This window comes from Thamnophis sirtalis, unplaced genomic scaffold (genome assembly GCF_051295495.1).
Source record: "Thamnophis sirtalis isolate CommonGarterSnake01/CBP01778 unplaced genomic scaffold, rThaSir2_p1.2 scaffold_5, whole genome shotgun sequence".
NCBI lineage: Eukaryota > Metazoa > Chordata > Lepidosauria > Squamata > Natricidae > Thamnophis > Thamnophis sirtalis.
Window position 1 is genome coordinate 106935843 of NW_028261385.1, and position 19351 is coordinate 106955193.

The window sequence follows — 19351 nt, forward strand, 5'->3', positions numbered from 1 at the left end:
TGAAAAACCAACTTGGACCAATTTTATCTAGTGGAATTGGAAAGTAAAAAAGTCAGGCAGATGCTCCATTCCTAGATGGGAGCTGGATCAAGTGCTTTACAATCATGACATTGCAGAGGTGGAAGTGTCTGGGGAGAAGTTGAGATAAGGCAACCTGTAGAAAGGGTAAAGAGGTCTGCAGCCTGTTCCCCTCAGTTTGGGGTCTTGACCCCTGTGCTCTTTCACCCCAGTCACTAATACAGTTTGTCCACAGCAAATTTGGCAGGTGATGCTTCAACCATCCTGTAATAAATGCACACACGGTACAATCTGAAAGAAAAAGCAAAATAAGTTAACTAGATGTCACCCAAGACCACTATGCTCTAATGACTAGTCAGGAATAGTTCTCTCACCTTTTGGGCATTACTCAGCTTTCTTTAGCTTTTCTTTTCGTGGCACAAATATTTTTCGGAAATAAGGCAATGTAAACAGCAACGTAAAGAAGAACACATGGCCTACGAAATAAATAGACATGTACACCTGCAAAAGAGGATGAGGAAGTCAGTGTGCTGTGTCTTTCTCCAGCCAGTAAATCGAGGGGAAATGCCCTCTTGTAGAGAATCTGACTCCTTTGGTACCTTAATCCACTTTTCCAAGCTAAAGAGGCAAAATGGTACTAGAGAATATCCCATGAACATCCAGTGAATAATTTGCTGAATCAGGTAAAAGAAGGGCCTCAATATGATGTTTGAAGACAAGGCAGACAGAAATGGACTGTCATTTACCAGTTTAATAGCCTGTAATTACAAAAAAGCCAAAACCATAATAAGCTTTAAGCCTACAGATGAACAAATAAAACATGGCTCTCTGCTGCTTACCCATTTTTTACTTTCCTTCCTCAGAAATATCTCTTCAGTGAGCTTATTGCCATCTCTATTGAGCAGCAGTTGTTTCAACAATCATTTGGTATTTCTATCAATTCTCACAAGTTGCCAATCAGCTTCAAACTGCTCAGTTTGAAATTGTTCTGGGTTCCTCAAGAGATTGTTTCCCTAAGCCAATGTGTTGCAGTTGTCAACCACTTCAAAGAATGTAATCTGCATTTATTCCTTTTCCTGCATGGATTTACATTTACTAATGTCTTCCACACAATGAAATGCACAGACTTAACACTTTATTTCCTTCTCTTAAGAAGAGTTCAACTTAATTACTTAGCATAAATGTGTCATTGAGGAAGCTCAAAAGCAACTTTCAGTACTTAAGAGTCCTTGCACATTGTGATAATTGCTGGATTCATCCATGTGCTAAAATGTAATCTGAAACAACCTGATTCAATGAACTGAATGAACCAAATGCAGCTTTAGGGGCTTCTGATCTTGCTCCTTTCACTAAAATGAAAGCAGTGTCACAATGCAAGTTCCATTCCCGCTGAGCATCAGTGCAATGCTGCATGTGGAAAACAAGTGGGACTTGTAGCACATCACTGGTTTTATCAGTCTGACTATTCTTTCTTGTGCCCATGGATGGCTCAGCATAATTTTGTCACTCAATCTATAATTCACTCTATTTGACTTCTTTAAAAAAACAAACTGGATCCAGATACTAAATATTATCTAAGATAATGCTTTAAAAGGTCCTCACCTGCCGCTCCACCATGACAATCAGGAACTCCATTTGGAAGCAAACTAGATACCCACAGTGTAACCCATGCCAGACAGCCAGGAAAAGCAAAGCCATAGCTTGCGATAGTAACTTGTTTCCTAGGAATTTCAGCCGTTTGTATACATAGCTAGGAATGGAAATATAATATTGTCAGGACAAGTGTCAACAATATTTTGTTTCTCCAGGGGGAAAAAAACACTTAACAAAGCCATCCAAGAAACTGCCAACATTTTATTCTTTAACTTCAGGCTGTTCAAAATAAAGGGCAAATATTAAAATTTTGCAGGCTCTAGCTTTAAATGATATGAGAATACAAGATGCTTATTAAAAGTTCCAAATATAAAAGGTTCTCAGTGGATACTGAAATCAGGGATACTGTTTCAGTGTTCTGAATAGCTCCTTGCTCTTAAGTCAAAATAATTCTTAGAATAAATCATATTTGTTTTGTGGAAGTGGGAGGAAACTATAGCTGCATTTCTTTCATCATGGAAGAAAGCAACATACATTTAATTCTTACTCACATTTTAGGTATTGACTAGCCCAATTCTCTTAGCCTCCAGCTGTATATTCTCTGCTTTTCGAGCCAAACAACAATCTTGGGAGGCTTAACATTTTTTAGAGGACTACAAACTGCAATGGGTTGGGCAATGCAAGAGGGCAGTCATATCGTATGATTGAGTGAGTTTTGGAGTTTTATCTGTTTTTGTTTTTGTGCATTATGTTGCTCAAACTCCCTGAGAGACTTGCAGCTGATTTTCTGCAGTAGTGGTCAAAAATGCTCTGGGAGCGGCAAATTGTTCACTCAGGCCTTGCACACAAAAATCACCTAATCTTCCCAAACACAATCTCATCCCCATCCCATCCTTATTTCTCTCCAGCTGCCTAAAACCGTTTTGCAGAAAACAGCCAAGTTATGCTTACCGGGCTACCCAGTTGTTGGTGTTAGTATTGAAGGAGGCAATGGTTCCTGTAAAATAAGGAGTTGTCTCGAACGTCCAGATTTTCATGTTGGCACAAGCATCCCACTGTGGTAACCCCTTTTCATCCCTTCCATTGTAGCCTAGTCCAGTTAAGATGCAAACTCCTTCCTGGAATGAAAATAACAGGATTATTAAATTATGCCAATTAGATATTATTCTATCTAACCTAATTAGAAAACATATTCAAAGTCCTGGATTAGTGGCTAGACACAATAACGGGCTAGATGAAGTACAATAAGCTAAAATTAAGTCCAGTGTTAATTACCGTAGTAGTAAAGTGAGCTAGAGATGAGACTCTCCCTGAAAGAAGAGATATCCAGCTTGATCTGGATTCCCATGTGGCAGCTGTGGTGAAGAGCATAGATTTGAACAATTAAAAGAAACCCATCAGCTACAATGATTCTTGAAGTGGTCACATTTAACTATTTTTCCCCACCTTAGTGACAGCTTGAACTATTATAACAGATTCTATGTGGGAGTAATCTTGAAAAGTGCCTGAATGATGTAAACTGGTACAAGATCTGCACTAAATCAAAACTGCTTCCTGGATATAGTTTAAAGGATTGATATTATTTTTTAAACTACTGAATAGGTTAGGTTAGCTAGAACTGCTTCGGCTGCCCAAGTACTAGAAGCCTAAATATCACTTGGGTCTCATTCGCCATCTTCAGCCTGGGTTTTGGGCTTAAAGCATGGTCAGAGCTGCCGTCATTCTATAAATCTAGGGGTGTGTGTGTGTGTGAAGTGCTGCCTTTGTTTCAGTAAATGGAATGATTGGTTGTGTGGTTGTATCATGATTGGTAGATTGGTGCTGATTGATGCTGGCTGTGTGTCCATTGTTGTTTCGTGTTGTAACGGCCTGGGTGGTGGGTGGGGCTAGTTTGTTGATTAGGGCTGGTTTCCAGATGTCTCGTAGGCGGGAGGTATCGTCACGTTTATTCATGTTGTGGGGGTGTTTCTCTATTTCAATAGTTTCCATAATTATTCTCTTGTTGAAGTGTTCAGTTTTGGAGATTAACCTGGTTCCTTCAAAATTAATTTCATGTCCTGTAGCTTTAAGGTGCTGAAAAAGGGAGGAAGTTTTTTCTTTTTTCTTACTGCTTTCTTGTGTTCTGCGATGCGTGCATTTATTCTCCTGTTTGTTTGTCCTATGTATGCTGTAGGGCAGATTTTGCATGGTATTTCGTAGACTCCTTGATTTTCTAGCTGGATTTTGTCTTTGGGATTTCTTAAGATGTTGGCTATTTTTTGGTCAGTGTTGAAGGCTGTCTTGATATTGTGTTTGTTGAGAATTTTGCTGATTTTATCTGTGGTGCCTTTGATATAAGGGAGGAGGGTGATGCCTTGTCCTGTTCTGTGTCTCGGTTTTTGGGGGGAGTCTCCCTTTGGATTAGATTGTTAATTGTTTTTCTTTGGAATCCGTTGGAGATTAATACGTTTGTGAGAGTCTGTAATTCAGTTTTCAGATGGACTTTGTCGGCTAGGTGTTTGGTTCTGGAGATGAGGGTCTTGGCTACAGAGTTGATCTGTGCAGGGTGGTGATGGGCTTGTGTGTTTAAGTAGCAGTTGGTGTGTGTGTTTTTCGATAGATGGTGTGTCCTAGGGAGCCATTGGGTTTTTTGTAGATTAGGACACCCAGAAAAGGAAGTTGGTTGTTTGCTTCTATTTCCATGGTGAATTGTATTTTGGGGTGTAGGCTGTTGAGATATGTGAGGAAGTTGTCCAGTTTTTCTTTTCCGTGTGGCCAAATCACAAAAGTGTCATCAACATATCTAAGCCAGAGTTTGGGTTTGTGTTCAGATTTATCTAAGGCGTTAGTTTCAAAATGTTCCATGTATAAGTTTGCGATGACGGGTGAGAAGGGTGATCCCATGGGTGCTCCTTCTATCTGTATCTTTGTCCATTATGGATGAAGTATGTGTTGGTTAGGCAGTGGTTGGTCAGGTCCAGAATGTGTTTAGGGGGTTGTGTTTGTTCTGGATAGCTGTCAAGGCTTCTTTTATAGGCACTTGGGTGAAGAGGGATATGACATCGAAACTCACGAGTAGGTCACTGGGTTGTAGGTTTTGTATTTTTATTGTTTCTATGAAGTGGAGTGAGTTTTTTACGTGTGAGGTGATGGATTCTGCATAGGGTTGGAGTTGTTTGGCGAGGAATTTGGCAAGATTCTGTAGAGGTGAACCTATGGAGCTGACTATGGGTCTGAGTAGTGTTCCTTCTTTGTGTATCTTGGGGGAGGCCATAGAGCTTGGGGCATCTGGAAGATTTCTCTCTGGGGATGATTCTTTGCTGGATCTCTTCACTGATGGGAGAGGCTTTTATTTTGGATTTGGTGGTTTTTTCCCAAGTGATGGGGTCTGTGTTTAGAGGTTTGTAAGCGGGGTCTTGGAGTAGGTTGGATAGTTTGGCTTGGTAGTCAGATGTGTTCATCACCACTGTGGTGTTACCTTTTGTCAGCTGGGAGAATGATTATGTTGTTGTCTTTTCTCAGGTTATAATATATAAATAAAATATGTGTTAGTCCTTTTCAAAACAAAGGTGACCTCAAATTAAGAAAGGAAATAAATTGGTCAACTTCCAGGCTTACCGTCACTAGCCAACAGGTAACGTACTTGTAAAGCATTATCTTGCCCCAGATCAATATATAAAAGCAGCGAAACCAGAAGGATTGTTTCTGCATTATAAGAGCACATTTGTAAAATAAGATTAGTGTCAGAAGCCAAAACTTTTTGTATAAATAACTAGCACTAACTATTTTAATTTTCCAAGCTTATAGTATAAAAATGTACTTCAATATCATAAACCAATCATAAAAGTATTTTATATTTAAAGACATTTTGAAGTATCAAAATAAAATCACACAGTAAATACAAAAAAATATGTCCTCACTTAAAAGCCAGAAGGAGCAAATTTATTTTTAATAGTCCAACATTTAATCACAGGGTTCATCTGAGGTAAAAAAAAAAAAAAGGCCAGCCTAAGAACCTGAAATAGGGCACTTTCAAAAATAGCTTTCTTAGTCTCAAATTTCCTGGTCTCAAAGCCATGACAAGCATAATGTGAACTATTAAGAAATTGTTAGGATGTGTAAATCAAAGCACTGAGTGCATGCATTCTCATAGAGAACATCTGAGAATTTGACTCAGGCAACTCATTAAGTGCCTTTATTGTAGATATTAGAGATAGATGGGCACTGTTTTCCTTCATCAAAAGATACTACTCAATACATTACTTATAAAAAGTTGAACTTTCGAAACAGGTGTGTGTGTGTGTGTGCGTGTGTGTGTATAAAAGCAAATAGTGGGGGAAAACGTGGTAAAGAAAGATACTTGGTTGTTTTTCTGGTGTTTTAGGAACAAGGGATACTGTTGCATTTGTACTAGCAGATGACTAAAAGCAAGCTGTTCAATCTAATGCCTCTAGATTGGTTGCATTTCAAATCTCATGTTGGTTTGTAATTCTGGAAATTTTAATTCAGCACATCTAGATGACACAAAATCGAAAAACTGTAGATCAGAGAGCTATAGGCTGTTATTCAAGTGATGATCATTATAAAGTTTCTTGTAAGCTAAACTGTTATCCTAATGTAGCCAAACATTATTTTTATTTTTAATTTCATTCTCCTAATATGAAGTTATGGCGGCCTTTAGCACTACTTACCATATAATCATCAGAGCCAAGATATTCCTCATCAATATAAGGTGACGCCATAGTGTAGATTATCATGAAGAAAGTTCCCAGAAGTAGACGTTTAAGAGCAGGAACAAAGCTGTAACAAATGTCAGAAAATCCAGACTCCCTCTTGTGTCATATTTCAAAACAAAGGAAACATGTGGTTTGGTTGAAATGGTTCAGATAATGTTCGCATTTCACAACTAAAAGATTATTCTGTCAGGGTTCCTCCACATTCCTTAATAAGTGAGAATCCCTGAACGGCTCCCAATGCAGATAGTATCAACAATGTTGTGCTAGTTTGGGAGTTGCATAAATGTATCCTTAATGAGAAAGACTTGGACTTGGGCAGTTGGTTTGTAGAGGCCTCAGCATGGAAGATTACCTGTTGGGTCTTTGGCCTGGAACATCAGTCAGCTCACCCTTCACCAATTTCTGATATCGTGTCATGGAGAACTGAGGGCCCACCATGGAGGCACCATAGAAATAGGTGAAGCCAGAGACCTCAAGCAAAGTAGGAACTCCCCGGACAGCAAACTGTTTTTGGTCAGGCTCTAGGGATTCCTGCACCATAATAAGAAAAACACTAACATTAGTACTCCTAAGTGAAACCTTTCCTGTAAGCTTCTGAATCTCAAAAGAATTTGATCTTCTATACTTAGTCTTCTGAACTCAGAGTTCAGAATTTCAACTGCTTGGCATAAATAAAAAACTGTGAGGTGAAAAAAAGTAATTATTTAATCATTTTTAATGTTATTGTAAGCTGCTTCAAGGCCTCTTTTCAAGAGAAGTGGCATATAAAAACAAACAGAATACTGCTGCACGAATAGTGTACAGTAGAACAAATCGTACAAATATACAGTTGTGAAATTAAAAATAAGATGAAAAATATATTTCCTTTTCTGTTACATCCTTAATGCAATAAGCATTGCAAGTGCTTGCCAATTACAGTTTTATCAGTTTATTCTTTGGTACTGCAGCAACAGATAACCAGAGGTGGAGACAACCACATCAGGACCCCTGATAAGCTGAAGATTGCAGCAATATCCCTTTTCAAGCACTTGTAACAATTTGTACAATTGTGTTACAATTGCTTGTAACAATTTAACAAGTCACATATTCCAAATGAATTAAAAAAAAACCACTCCCTAAACAAACAAGATACCCTTCCATTGTCAAACTGCCAGTAACCTATGGATATTAGCAGACAGAACTCACACAAATTTTCTACATTACATTCCTCTTAAGCCACCTCGTTGCTATTTGTAGCCTTTATCCAGAGACTTGAAGAGAAGTCAATAGAAAATTTATCTAAGCATTCTAAAATATTCAAAATCCAAACTGCAGTATTCTCACTAAGCCAACAATCTTTTAAAGAACAATTGTAAAATCTTGGGTCTATAAAAACATGTAACAAGGCTAAACAGTTAAAACCAGAAAAGGGGGAAAAGGCATTAGATTGAACACTGAGTTTGCTATTTTAGTTTTTGTTTTCTCAAGATCAACATTTGGAGGAAGCCTCTTCCATCGCTATGAAGCAACATGCAGGTGATCTTCAACTTATGACCACAATGCTTTGTGTTGCTAAACAAGACAATTATTAAGTGAGCTTTGCCCCATTTTAAGACCTTTGTTGCCACAGTTGTTAAGTGAATCACTGCAGATGTTAAGTTAATAACACAGTTGTTAAGTGAATCTGGCTTCCCTATTGACTTTGCTTGTCAGAAGGTTGCAAAAGATGAACATGTGATCCTAGGACACTACAACCTGGCAGCTAACAATGAGTCAGCTGCCAAGCATCTGAATTTTGATCACATGGGCATGGAGATGCAGCAATAGTCGTAAGTGGGAAAAATGTTATTGGTCACTTTTTCAATGCCATTGTAACTTCAAATGGCCATTAAACAAACTTGTAAGTCAAGGACAATCTGTACTGTAGTCTCAAGTATTGGAGATTTTCCTATTTTGCTAAAATTTGGCCTCTGTTAGTACAGTATGACTGCCTAATTTGGTTTTGACAGAATTAGCAGCAATTCTATTATCTTCAAATTTAGAACTTCAGAGTCTGCCCATTTAACTCTGTTCCAGTGTCTGCCAAGAAGGGTTCAGAGTATATTGCATAGAATTGGATCAGTGGGAAGTTTAGCTGCTGGAATCTGTATTCATACAGGAGAGTTAGCTTGAATGAAGCAGCAAAATAGCCTAATAAACAAATAAAAGAAATAATTTTAAAAAGAGATTTTATCTTAATATGTTTGCCTCCAACTTTCCCATGAAGAACCTTTACTATATTTTAAATAACTCTGTACTTACTCTGAGAAACATCTAAGTTGCTTGCCTGTGGAATCATTCACTTCCTCTTAGGAATGAATGTACTACAATAACAGTTTTAGCAACAGATACACAAAACATCTCATCCTTTCTTTAATTTTAGTTTGCTGCATCAAATGCTTATAAGTATTGAAATAAATGTTGTTAGCCTCTAACTTGGAAGCTTTCACTTTGAGTTTTTTAAAGGTCAGTAATAATACTGTTTTTAATACAGAAGAGTTGGTGAACCAAATATGGTGAACCAACACAGAAGTTCATAAGGGGGTTATCACCATCCTTGGTCTTATTTGTAAATCTTCAGCTAAATGGAATACAATTATTTTTCTAACTGGTCAATGATGCCATGTTCTTTTTTTGCTTTAATCTTCCACATATATTTAATGGAAGCAAAAAGAAATGTTCATGATAAAGAAAGTTTGCACTGTTTAAATGAAGGCGGAAGGGTGCTGCTGTCTAAGATCTATGAGATGCAGGAATGTTGCTTTCTGCTTGTCTTTTTGAAAGATTGTGCAATAAAAACAATAGTCTGTAAATTTTATTCTCTTAATAAACACATAATTTTAGGCCCTCCATTTGCAGCTAGAGATTTAAGTCTGCTCACCAGCTTGACAGCTCTCTGAACTTCAATTGCTGCAAGATCTTTTTCCTTCATTGTGAATTTCCATTAAATATCTACATTTCATTTTAAAGCCTCAATCTAAATGTGTGATGATTTATATCCTATAAAGAATATTCTGGGGATATTTTTACAATCACAGGTGATCTGGTATGAGTCACAGAAGTGTTTTCAATTTCTCTTATGATTCCAATTTATGATTAAAGAATAATAGAGGGAAAAACTGGTACTACTCACCTCTTCCTTCCTGCCTTCATAGTAATCAATAACCAAACCTACAAAAAATATACATTATCAAACAAGAAATATGCCTATTGAACACTTTGTGGGCAGCCAACATAGAACTGATATGGATCTAGTCACAGCTCAGCTAAGAAACATCTGGGTGTGAGTTGTCAGTTATGGTTTTTAAAGATATAAGAATTCTGGGATCTCCAAGGCAATAAATTAAAGCCACAAGATTGAGTATAAAGGGACCAGATGAAACTGCATAGGTCAGGAACTGCATGAAATGGAAATACTTACCAATCATCTTTAGAGTCAAGACACAATGTGGCATGGTCCATTTGATGTCATAGTGCTCTGTGGCCGTGAAATAGTAGCCAGCCATCAAATATGTCTGAAAAATATTAGCTAAAATCACATGCTATTGCATAGATTCTATTTTTTCTGCCTGAAATTTCCTCACAGTACTTGAACCCATCAAAACAAGACAAAATCAGAATTCCCTAAAAAACATGAAGGGAGGAAGTATGTTCATTGGAGTTGGGTGGCTAGTAAATTTAAATAAATAAATGCTTACCATCTGAAAGCAGAAGGTAGTGGCAATGGCAGTGACTGTGCGACCCATGAGCCTCAAGATGAAAAACTGTACGAAGACACATATGAGAGAGTGACAGATCTGTGGCCCTAAGAAAGTAAATAGAAGTGATTACAAACACCTTACGGACAAGCAGCATTGTGCACCCTCCCAGACACCTTCCCAGTGCTCACTAGTAGATTACTCTTCTAGCTCTCTTACCAAAGTTGAAGTAGGCAAGTGAAAGTCCTATTATTGTATTATAGATATGGATGAGGTAGTCACTTTTCTGGAAAAGGAAGTAGCGTTGGAACAAGGCAAAGGGGTATCCTAAAGAGAGAAAACAAGTGAAATCAATATAGTGTATCTGTATTTCACAAATTAAATTACATATAGTCATATTCTGATCTTCGGTCCAAGATGTAGGTCACTTTTTGATAGCCGACAGCAATAGTTTTAGGGGAATAGGAGGCTGTAAAATGAGTAAACTGACCTTACAAAATTTGGAGACTGTATTTTTGCAAAGAACATTGAGTTAAAAAATATGAGAGGCGCTTATTCAATAAGCCTTTCAAGTGCTTATTATCAGAGATATATAACTCTGTTATCAGTTTTCAGAAATAATAGTGAGAAGGAGCAACAGAGGGTGCTAAAGTGAGGCATTTATGGAATAGAGAATGGTGAGGTCTTAAATGAACACAATATGAATAATAGAACATAGAATAACAGGGTTGGAAGGGATCTTGGAAGTCTTCTAGTCCAACCCAAGCTTGAGCAGGAGACCTATACCATTCTGGACAAATGGTTGTCCAACCTCTTCTAGCTTTTTTTTTTTTTAATTATGAGTATTTTATTTTTCCATTTTCATTTCGTACAGTCACATATATACTGTGCATAACCGGGGCCATATAACATTAAACAATAAACACAGCCATTCCTCTTGTCAACAATACCCCCCAAAATAGAAACCCAATGTACCTCTTCCACCCTCCATACACCCTTTCTTTCTCCCCCCTCCAACTTTCCATCTTCCCTCCAACATTCCCCTCTACCCTACTTCCCCTCCCCCTCTACCACTCGTCCAACCTCTTCTAGATAGGCCTGTTTCTTTGAATAATTTAAATCATTCTAGTAGTATGTATATCTAGTAGTATGTTCCAGGCATGGGTTTCAACCCACCAAGTTTCAGTAATGGCAACAATGCACCTGCCCTCATGCACTAGATTTCAAGTTTACCTTCTTTGTTTTGAATATATGGACATCTGAGTCCTTTTGCATCTGTATTTATAATGGCAGCAGTTCTACTCCAAGATATAAAACTATAGAATAAAATTGGAAACTATGTTTTTAGTTATGTTTTTCATTGCAGTAGAGGCAAATACAGAAGCCTTATAACACCACTAGATATATATTTTTTCTTTGTTTACACTTGGAAAATATATTCAGTTATTATTATAGCTGTGAATTTCTAATAAGTAAAGAACCTTTTGACATTGAGTCCCTTGGGCCTTATCAAAGTGCAAAGTTCCAGAAACAAATTATTACTACAATTTGAATTTTATATTGCTTTTATCAAATTGTAGTAATAAGGAAGGAACCTGTAAATGTTACATTTTCAAAAACTGCCAATCTCCCAAGTTAAGTGTTTGCATCTCAACAATCCAATGTCAGGGTTCCAAGTAGCACCCCAACTAAAGAAGACTCCAAGACTAGTGATTCCTCAAAGTTCCATTTGATTAGATGTGTCATATTGGCACCCAAAAGAAGTCAAAGATCCATCCCCTTCACCCACAAGTCCATCATATGGTCCAATCATTTCAACATCCCAATTGGAGACAACCCCAGTCACTCCCATCCAGGTGCAGGCTGAGTGTTCCTGACTCCCATAGAAAAGAATGTTGTTATGGCTAATCCTCCACTGGCTCCTCGCAATCCCTCCTCCCATTTTCCCAGGCACTAAATGTGGCAGCCCTGAAGCTCCAGTGAAAAAGATGGCTTCCAGGACTGACATCCAAATTAAAAGTTGAAATCTGCATGGTACTCAGAAAAGCAGCCTCAGAAACATAATATTATCTTTCTCCAAATGTGTTGGTCTACAATTTCCTTCATCCATAACCAGTCTTTCTCATGTTGGCTGAGCATAGTTGGAACTGTAGTCCATCACATTTAGAGGACTCTAAAATTAAAAAAAAAACTAATAAAGACATAGCCTCTCCTATATTTCATCCTTAAATCAGGACCAATTGATGCAGATCCATGGTTTCAATATCCAGTCATTTTTCATTCTCTGCACTTGCTTCATCTATTATTTAGCTAGTAAAATAATTCTTGACAACAACAAAAAACTTGCTCACTGTTGCAACATATCATTTGTATTTGTATATATGTATAGTATTACTTAATCAAGACCCTTTTCTATATAAAGAACAGGGACATCAAATTGCTGCTCTTAACACACACAAAATGAACATATATATGTGTGTGTGTGTGTGTGTGTGTGTGTTTTTGTGATGGACTCTTGTGACGAGCCGATTGACAGATGATGGAAGCAGTTAGCTTCCTCCCATAATTGGGGCTTACCAGGGGTTGTGACACTAACTATATATATATATATATATATATATATATATATATATATATATATATATATATATATATATATATATATATATATATATATATATATATATATATATATATATATATATACACACACCACAGTAGTTATAGTTTTCTACAGTAAAATATGTTTAAATAAGTTTCATGTATCCAAATCTGCCTAAACTGATTATTAGAAAATGGGAGAAATAATCATTCAAACATTACAAATGACTTCAAATATTAAGAGTAACAGAACTCAGGAAAAACAGTAAAGTTTGCTTCGACCCTCTAATGTTATGTACAAGTGTAACCCCTGTCTTCTATACTGATGCAATAATTAAAGCTTTATAGAGCTGCAATGCACCTCAGCACATATAGCCCAAGTTCCTGCTTCAAATAAGCAGCATAAATTTAAATTTCACTCTAATTTAGCTACAGGAAAGTTTCTACTGAAACTGTAAAAGGATTTCCTGAATTACTTCCATAGCCCCCAATTAAGACATTTTGTCTCTCTAATCACAATATTTTCCTATGATTTATAATGAGATATAAAATACTATGTAAGTAATCTATCCTAGGGTATTAATATTTTATATGTCTTTATAAAATCTTTCTCAAGTGCAGCATGAGCTGCAAGCGAAGAAGCCACCTCGGTGCACTTCTGCTTTTGGCCAGGTTACACATGCAAGTTTCACAAACTGAACTTTTAAAACAAAACATGCCACATTCTGTAATACATGTTTTTCTGTCCACTAGACTAGGTCATACTGGAAATATGATAACCCAGCTGCCATATAATATAGAAGCAATATCATAAACTGGATTTCACTCTCTTCTCCCCCTCTAGATCAATATGCTCAACTCAAGCTTCCTGGATATATGTTTTATACAGATGTGCATACATGAATTATATTAATACTCAACTATTAATAAATATACAACTTCTACAAACATCTTTCTCACTTACAAAAATCCTGCAAAAGAACATTCTCAACTTGTAGTAAATTTTGAAAGTTTAGGAGATATAGCTTTTGCAGAATTCATCCCAAACTTTTCCAAATAATTTCAAAAGCTCAAATCTATATTACTACTATATCAGGTATTAAGTGTTTTTTGAGGTAATCAATTAAACTCATCAGATAGTCAAGATTTCCACAGCACTATTAAAATAACTCAATTACATGGTAACATTTATATAGAAAATGAAAACGTGATAAAAAAATGCACTGAAAGAAAAAGAAACACAGCAATCCATTGCTTGTGATTTGCATGTTTGTTTGCACCTCTGGCTTAAATACATTTATGAAGATTATAAATCTAAGATGCAATTCCCAAAAGCAGCACTGGGACAAAACATCCTATGTTGGAATATCATAATCCATGGTTTCTGTCTGTCAGTTTTGTTGGCAGAGAACAAGGGGGAAAGCATTTTGAGAAGTTTCTAATGCATTGGTGGGAACAGAGTATTACAGGTAACTAAATGTATATTCAAGATGGATTATTACTTTTTACATGAGCCTAGACAATATGTAATGTTTTGATTGTCAATCTTACAAAGTTTACAGGTTTTCATTTTAAGGCAGTTCCACATCAGCAGTTTTTAAAGACGTCTGTATTCTTCTTACAGTTTGTATAATTTTGGATTCTGAAAATCAGCATTTTTCTTTTGATATTCTTTGCTTCTCTAGGTACGTAGACAAAATTTGGAGGTATACAAGAAAACATATATGAATGATCTTGCAAAAGATAATGTGCATCACGATTCACACCATAATGTTCAGAATGGTTGTGTAAACTTGGTCCTTAAAAATACACATTTGCCATTAGAATATCTAGGAGTATGTATTTTCTAAGCCTGACATTGTTCTGAGGAGCAAAAGAAAGTGGTAAATACAAATATGCAAATACATTGCACAGAATGCATTTGTTTTCTTCAGAAGTCTATTTTAAACTGTATTATTTGTTCAATACATTTAGTTCAGAGATGCATTCTTATTTTTCAGTTTTTTAATTTAAATCTGAAGTGCTTATCTCTGCTAATGCTATTTTGCTTTCATAATTTTTTTATCCTTTTTGTATTACATACTTTTGATTTATTTGGATTTTTTTGCCCTATAAACCATTATAGAAATTGATCAACAAGTTGTAATTATTAGCAACAGGTCCAAACTGTTTGAAAGTTCCTTCCATGAAAGCTACATTGAAATGAAGTATTATTATACAAATGAACAAAAACTAGGAGAAGATATCAATTGAATCAGGATGACTTTTTTCTGATTCCAAGTATGCAACATTTTATCCATTGCTCTTTCATTATTGCTTTCTATTTGTCAATAAATGTTGCCACCTTATCCCTTCAGGTTCCACTTACCTCCAAATAGCATTGCAAGCAAGCAATATACTATTTTTGCTACAGCTCAATGTTAACATTAAACAAGCAAAATCATCACCATTACTATAATCTAGTCTACTCAGACTTCCTGAGGTTTGGGGCTTCCAATATTTCTCTATGAAGAATCATGTAACAGTAACAAGGCTTACGCTTTGTATGCAAACATTTCTATCCCACTGTCTATAACGAAAACTTCACCATGCTTAAGGCATCATAAAATTCTGCCAATCACAGAAGGCAAGACTGAATTGCATGATGTGGAATCCTGACTTGGAGGTTGGACTACAGGTGGTTTTCTCTCTCTCTCAGAAACGGGATATGGAACAGATTTCAGAACAAAAGTGAGTTCTGAGGGCACAAGTAAGAACTGATGGCAACATAATAAACTTTTTTCAGTTCAGCATCAAATGGTACAGCAATATTACTATTCTAACAAAAATATATATATGTAAGTTAAGAACTCCCAAAACCTGAATATGAACACTATTTGACAAATGACATATAGGTAGGATACTAGAACTGAACATACATCAGATATGTTTTTTCTTTATATTAAATTTGTGCTTCAAAAGCTACCAGAGGAAATTTGGGAAGTAATTAAGCAATGGGAAAGCTAATGTGAAAAGGTAAAAACTTCTGTTCCATGTAAACTTGAAGAATCTTGACAAGCCACAGTACTGAATGTATGCTCCAAACATGGCTGTTTTGAAGATCTTACATAACACCTTGGAAATCTTAATTAAGCACACATCTGAAATGAGAAAATATATACAAATCTGCAATTCTCCCAACACACAGGTCTACAATGCAATCATCTTGGTGTTACCTTAAAATAACCACCTATTGAGATACATGAACATACAGAAGTATGGAAAAGAGTGCAGCAACAGTTACTTCCACAAAATATAGGCCCTTGGATGAATGGTTGATGGAAACAGTGAATGTAAGCACATGTACATCCTTGGATAGGCATGTTACCTGATCTTCAAAAACTGGCAGAAGTACATTAAATTAAAGCCATTCTACTCTGAGATTAGCAGAGATTACAACAGTGAGAAGCTTGGGAAACAACTATGTAGTTTTAACTATAGGAGAGAGAACTCACTGGATGGGAAGGCCAAGATTTCTATAAGAGATACAGAATTAATTACTACTGGTTTCACCATACCGGTGAAACCAAATAGCTTTTGAAACCTTGAGATGAAGTAAGATGCTGAGATCTTATACATAAATAAGTTAATTCCACCTTTATATACCAGTACAAGTGGTTCTTAATTTGCTCTTCGGGGTACTCTTGACTATTAGGAATAGGAACAAAAATAATTATGTAGCTCAAATGGATAGCATTCCATGGCAAGATGTGTTGGATTTTGTCAGTATCTGGTCTCCAAAGTTATATTGCTTTTCAGTTGAGAAAGCAGCACAGTAATGAACCCAAAAAAATCGTGTTTCCCTTCCCTAAAAAGTAATCAATTATAATCTTAATTCCTACACTTCTACAAAGTATCTTAGTGACTCCTATGTGCTACACAGATCTTTTACTTGTATGGACATATGAACTAGAATGGAGAAACAATAGGTGCATAAAATAAGAGGATTAACATGCTCTGATGCTAAGGAGTTAGAGCTTTAAGTGTCAATTTATCAAGCCCGGTCACATAGTTTTGTGGTAAAGCACGGGTATCCAGCTAGTATTATATATGATATTATCTATCAACTGAATGGCAACATATTGCTGGAATAAATTTTCAGTGATAAAACAAAACTTATATGCCATGTCACTGAGCTCAGAATCAAGGTGGTTTAATGTCCTCTGATATACATTATCATATTTACAATTGATAATATTGCTTTCTTTGTAGAAAATTAGAACTTTCCAGTGAGCCCAGAAAGGTTAAGAGTTGCTGTTGTCAACTTAGATCAGGGGTGCCAAACTTGCGTCATCATGGCGTCATCACATAACGTATTGTGACTTTTCCCCCCTTCGCTAAACCAGGTGTGGGTGTGGCCAGTGTGTGACGCATCCAGTCCACGGGCCACGGGTTTAACAGCCATTAGATCAAAACATGTAGAAGGATAACTTCTAGGGTAGAACTGTAATTAAAATAAGCAAGTGATACCTGTATTTTTTCTTACTAGTGCAAGCATTCATAAAAAATAAAATTCCTCTGTTTTGTAAGAATACATTATAGATATAGTTCCATCTGGAACTATAATTACCACCTTCTCATGTTTCAACATCAAAAGTATTTCCAGATTCCCAGGCCTAGGGTTCATTCTCACAATTTAGATTAACAAATTGATACAGAACATAAGCAGTCATCTTCTTTTATGTAAATATGCATAGCTCCAACATCTACAAGCCATAATATTTTAAAGTTTTGCCAAATCTTGAGCTAATGATTCATGTTCATTTCACATATTTAAACATCTCCTAAGAAAAACAATTTCTCATTCAAGCTTCTATTCAGCTGTTAACTACTGATGCAAAAGGCAGATAAAAATGTATTCTCATTTATTCTTAAGAAATGTCTGAGCAGAAATTGGGAGCGAAAAAGTTACCATTCCTGCAAAATAGCTTTGCTATCTTTTCTTTTGCTGTCCCCACCCTTTGCTATTCTAAATTTTAATGGGATGGTCACAACCAGTGGGCTACCACAGACATAGAGCAGCACAGTCAATTCCTTGTCCCTGTAATAGCTAGGATAAAAAGGAAAAACAGAGTCGCTAACACTTTAAAGACCTATCTGCACACTTTTTTTGCAGACACCCCTGGGGGCATATAAAGGAGAAAAGTCAGTAGGTGCAACTTGTCATGCAAGGCTGCTGGTTCACCCGGTTCCCTGCACTACCCAACCATTAAGAGAGCTACAGGAGCCCTACTGCCCCATCCTTCGCAGACTGTCATTCAGAAGAGTTTGCTGCTCCAGAGATTTATGACAACCTGCAGTTGACGCCAGATATCTGTAAGGCAACAAGGACGAACCATAAAGGCAAAAAAAAAAAAAAAAAAAAGATATGCACAGGAGATCATCTGTCAGCGCAGGCATGAAGGATCGCCCAGCCCACCGGAATCCGGTTTCACGGGGGCCGCCCTCACTCCCGGCGAGAAGCCCAGACGCCCTCTCCCCGAGACCCCTGTCTCAATTTGAACCCTGGAAAGGCAAGGCGGCGCGGGGTTTTTTAGGTATCCCGAGCGTAGGGGTAGGGGTAGGGGTAGGGGACACGGGAGCCGCCGGGGCAGCCACGATTTCTCCCTCGTGGCACCGCACCGCTCGTCCCTCTTCCTCCTCCACCTCGCTCTTATACTCACCCAGGAAGATTGAGAAGATGAGGCGAAGTGCCTGTTCCGAACTGCCCAACGACTTCGCTATCTCGGCCAGGCTGGTGCCCAGCACGCGCCGCACCACGGCGGCGATAGCGCTCCCGAGGTCCTCCGCCATCTTCTCCGCCGGGCCACCGAACAGAACCCACTCCGTTACCCCTTTCGAACCCGTTTCAGCAGTCGCGGTAGTAGTACCGCCGCGGCGGCCCCCGCACCTAAGCCACGCCCCTGCCGACTTTCCTGTCACGCCGATTGGTTTCAAGACTCCCGGCTCCCACCTTCCATTGGCTAACAGGTGGCTGAAGGGTGGAGCAAGAACTTCAACGCTTAACTGAGGCAAAGGTTAGCCACACCTTTTTTTATAACCCCCCCTCCCCTACGCACACACGTGAAGGGACATCTAGCTTGTTGAGAGTTGAGGGAAGCCATTTCTATTGGGAAGGAAGGGTGGCGTCCAGAGCGTGAGGCGGTTCTCAGCTTTTCATTGGCTGTCCTAAGACAGGAGAGAGCCAGAAAGGGAGGGGGTCAGGAGGAGGAGGTGTTGCCGAGGTTACTGTCGGACATAAGGAGGTAGACTAAAGAGAGTGGGCGTGTTCCCTCGCGGGAGGTCCGAAGGTTTCTCTAGTGGTTCTAGACCTGTCAGTAGTGAAGTAAACCCCGCCTATTCATGAATATTCAAGTAGAAGCGCACGATTTTGCCCGGCTTCCGGCTTGCACATCTATTTCTCATTTCATTGTTCTTTATTGTGTACGTATGCAAATTTATTCCTTAAAAAATACGAATGCTTAACTGTTACAGTATTTGCTTAGAATGAATGCAATACCTGTAACTGTCTGCAAAATTGAATAGCATATATGAGCTTGGGGTCCTTCCTCCCGCCCCAATATATTTCATTTTACTGAAATTAATTAAGGTGGCAGAACTGAACAGATGAATTTTCCCCTCATTTGGAGGATTATTTAATAATTTTCCTAGCCAAATAAACATTTTAAA

General features: G+C 37.6%; 1 protein-coding gene across 1 annotated transcript; it reads right to left on the minus strand.

Annotated features, from left to right (window-relative positions):
• Positions 1–18579, minus strand: LPCAT3 (lysophosphatidylcholine acyltransferase 3). The gene is made up of 13 exons (XM_014071891.2): positions 18346–18579; positions 10262–10369; positions 10043–10149; positions 9766–9859; positions 9478–9515; positions 6679–6857; positions 6282–6390; positions 5209–5295; positions 2563–2729; positions 1621–1768; positions 618–776; positions 393–519; positions 1–309 (listed from the first exon to the last, which is right to left on the minus strand). The coding sequence occupies exons 1-12, from the start codon at positions 18473–18475 to the stop codon at positions 403–405; spliced, it is 1443 nt and encodes a 480-aa protein (XP_013927366.2). The 5' UTR covers positions 18476–18579; the 3' UTR covers positions 1–309; positions 393–402.
• Between the last annotated feature and the right edge of the window lie 772 nt (positions 18580–19351).

Excerpts from the sequence above, each read along its gene's own strand:
- LPCAT3 (XM_014071891.2), bottom strand. The coding sequence starts at position 18,475 with ATGGCGGAGGACCTCGGGAGCGCTATCGCCGCCGTGGTGCGGCGCGTG. Across the intron at positions 6,391-6,678 it reads CCAGGCCAAAGACCCAACAG|CTTTGTTCCTGCTCTTAAAC; the intron begins GTAATCTTCCAT and ends CATTTGTTACAG. Across the intron at positions 520-617 it reads GCTTGGAAAAGTGGATTAAG|GTGTACATGTCTATTTATTT; the intron begins GTACCAAAGGAG and ends CCTCTTTTGCAG.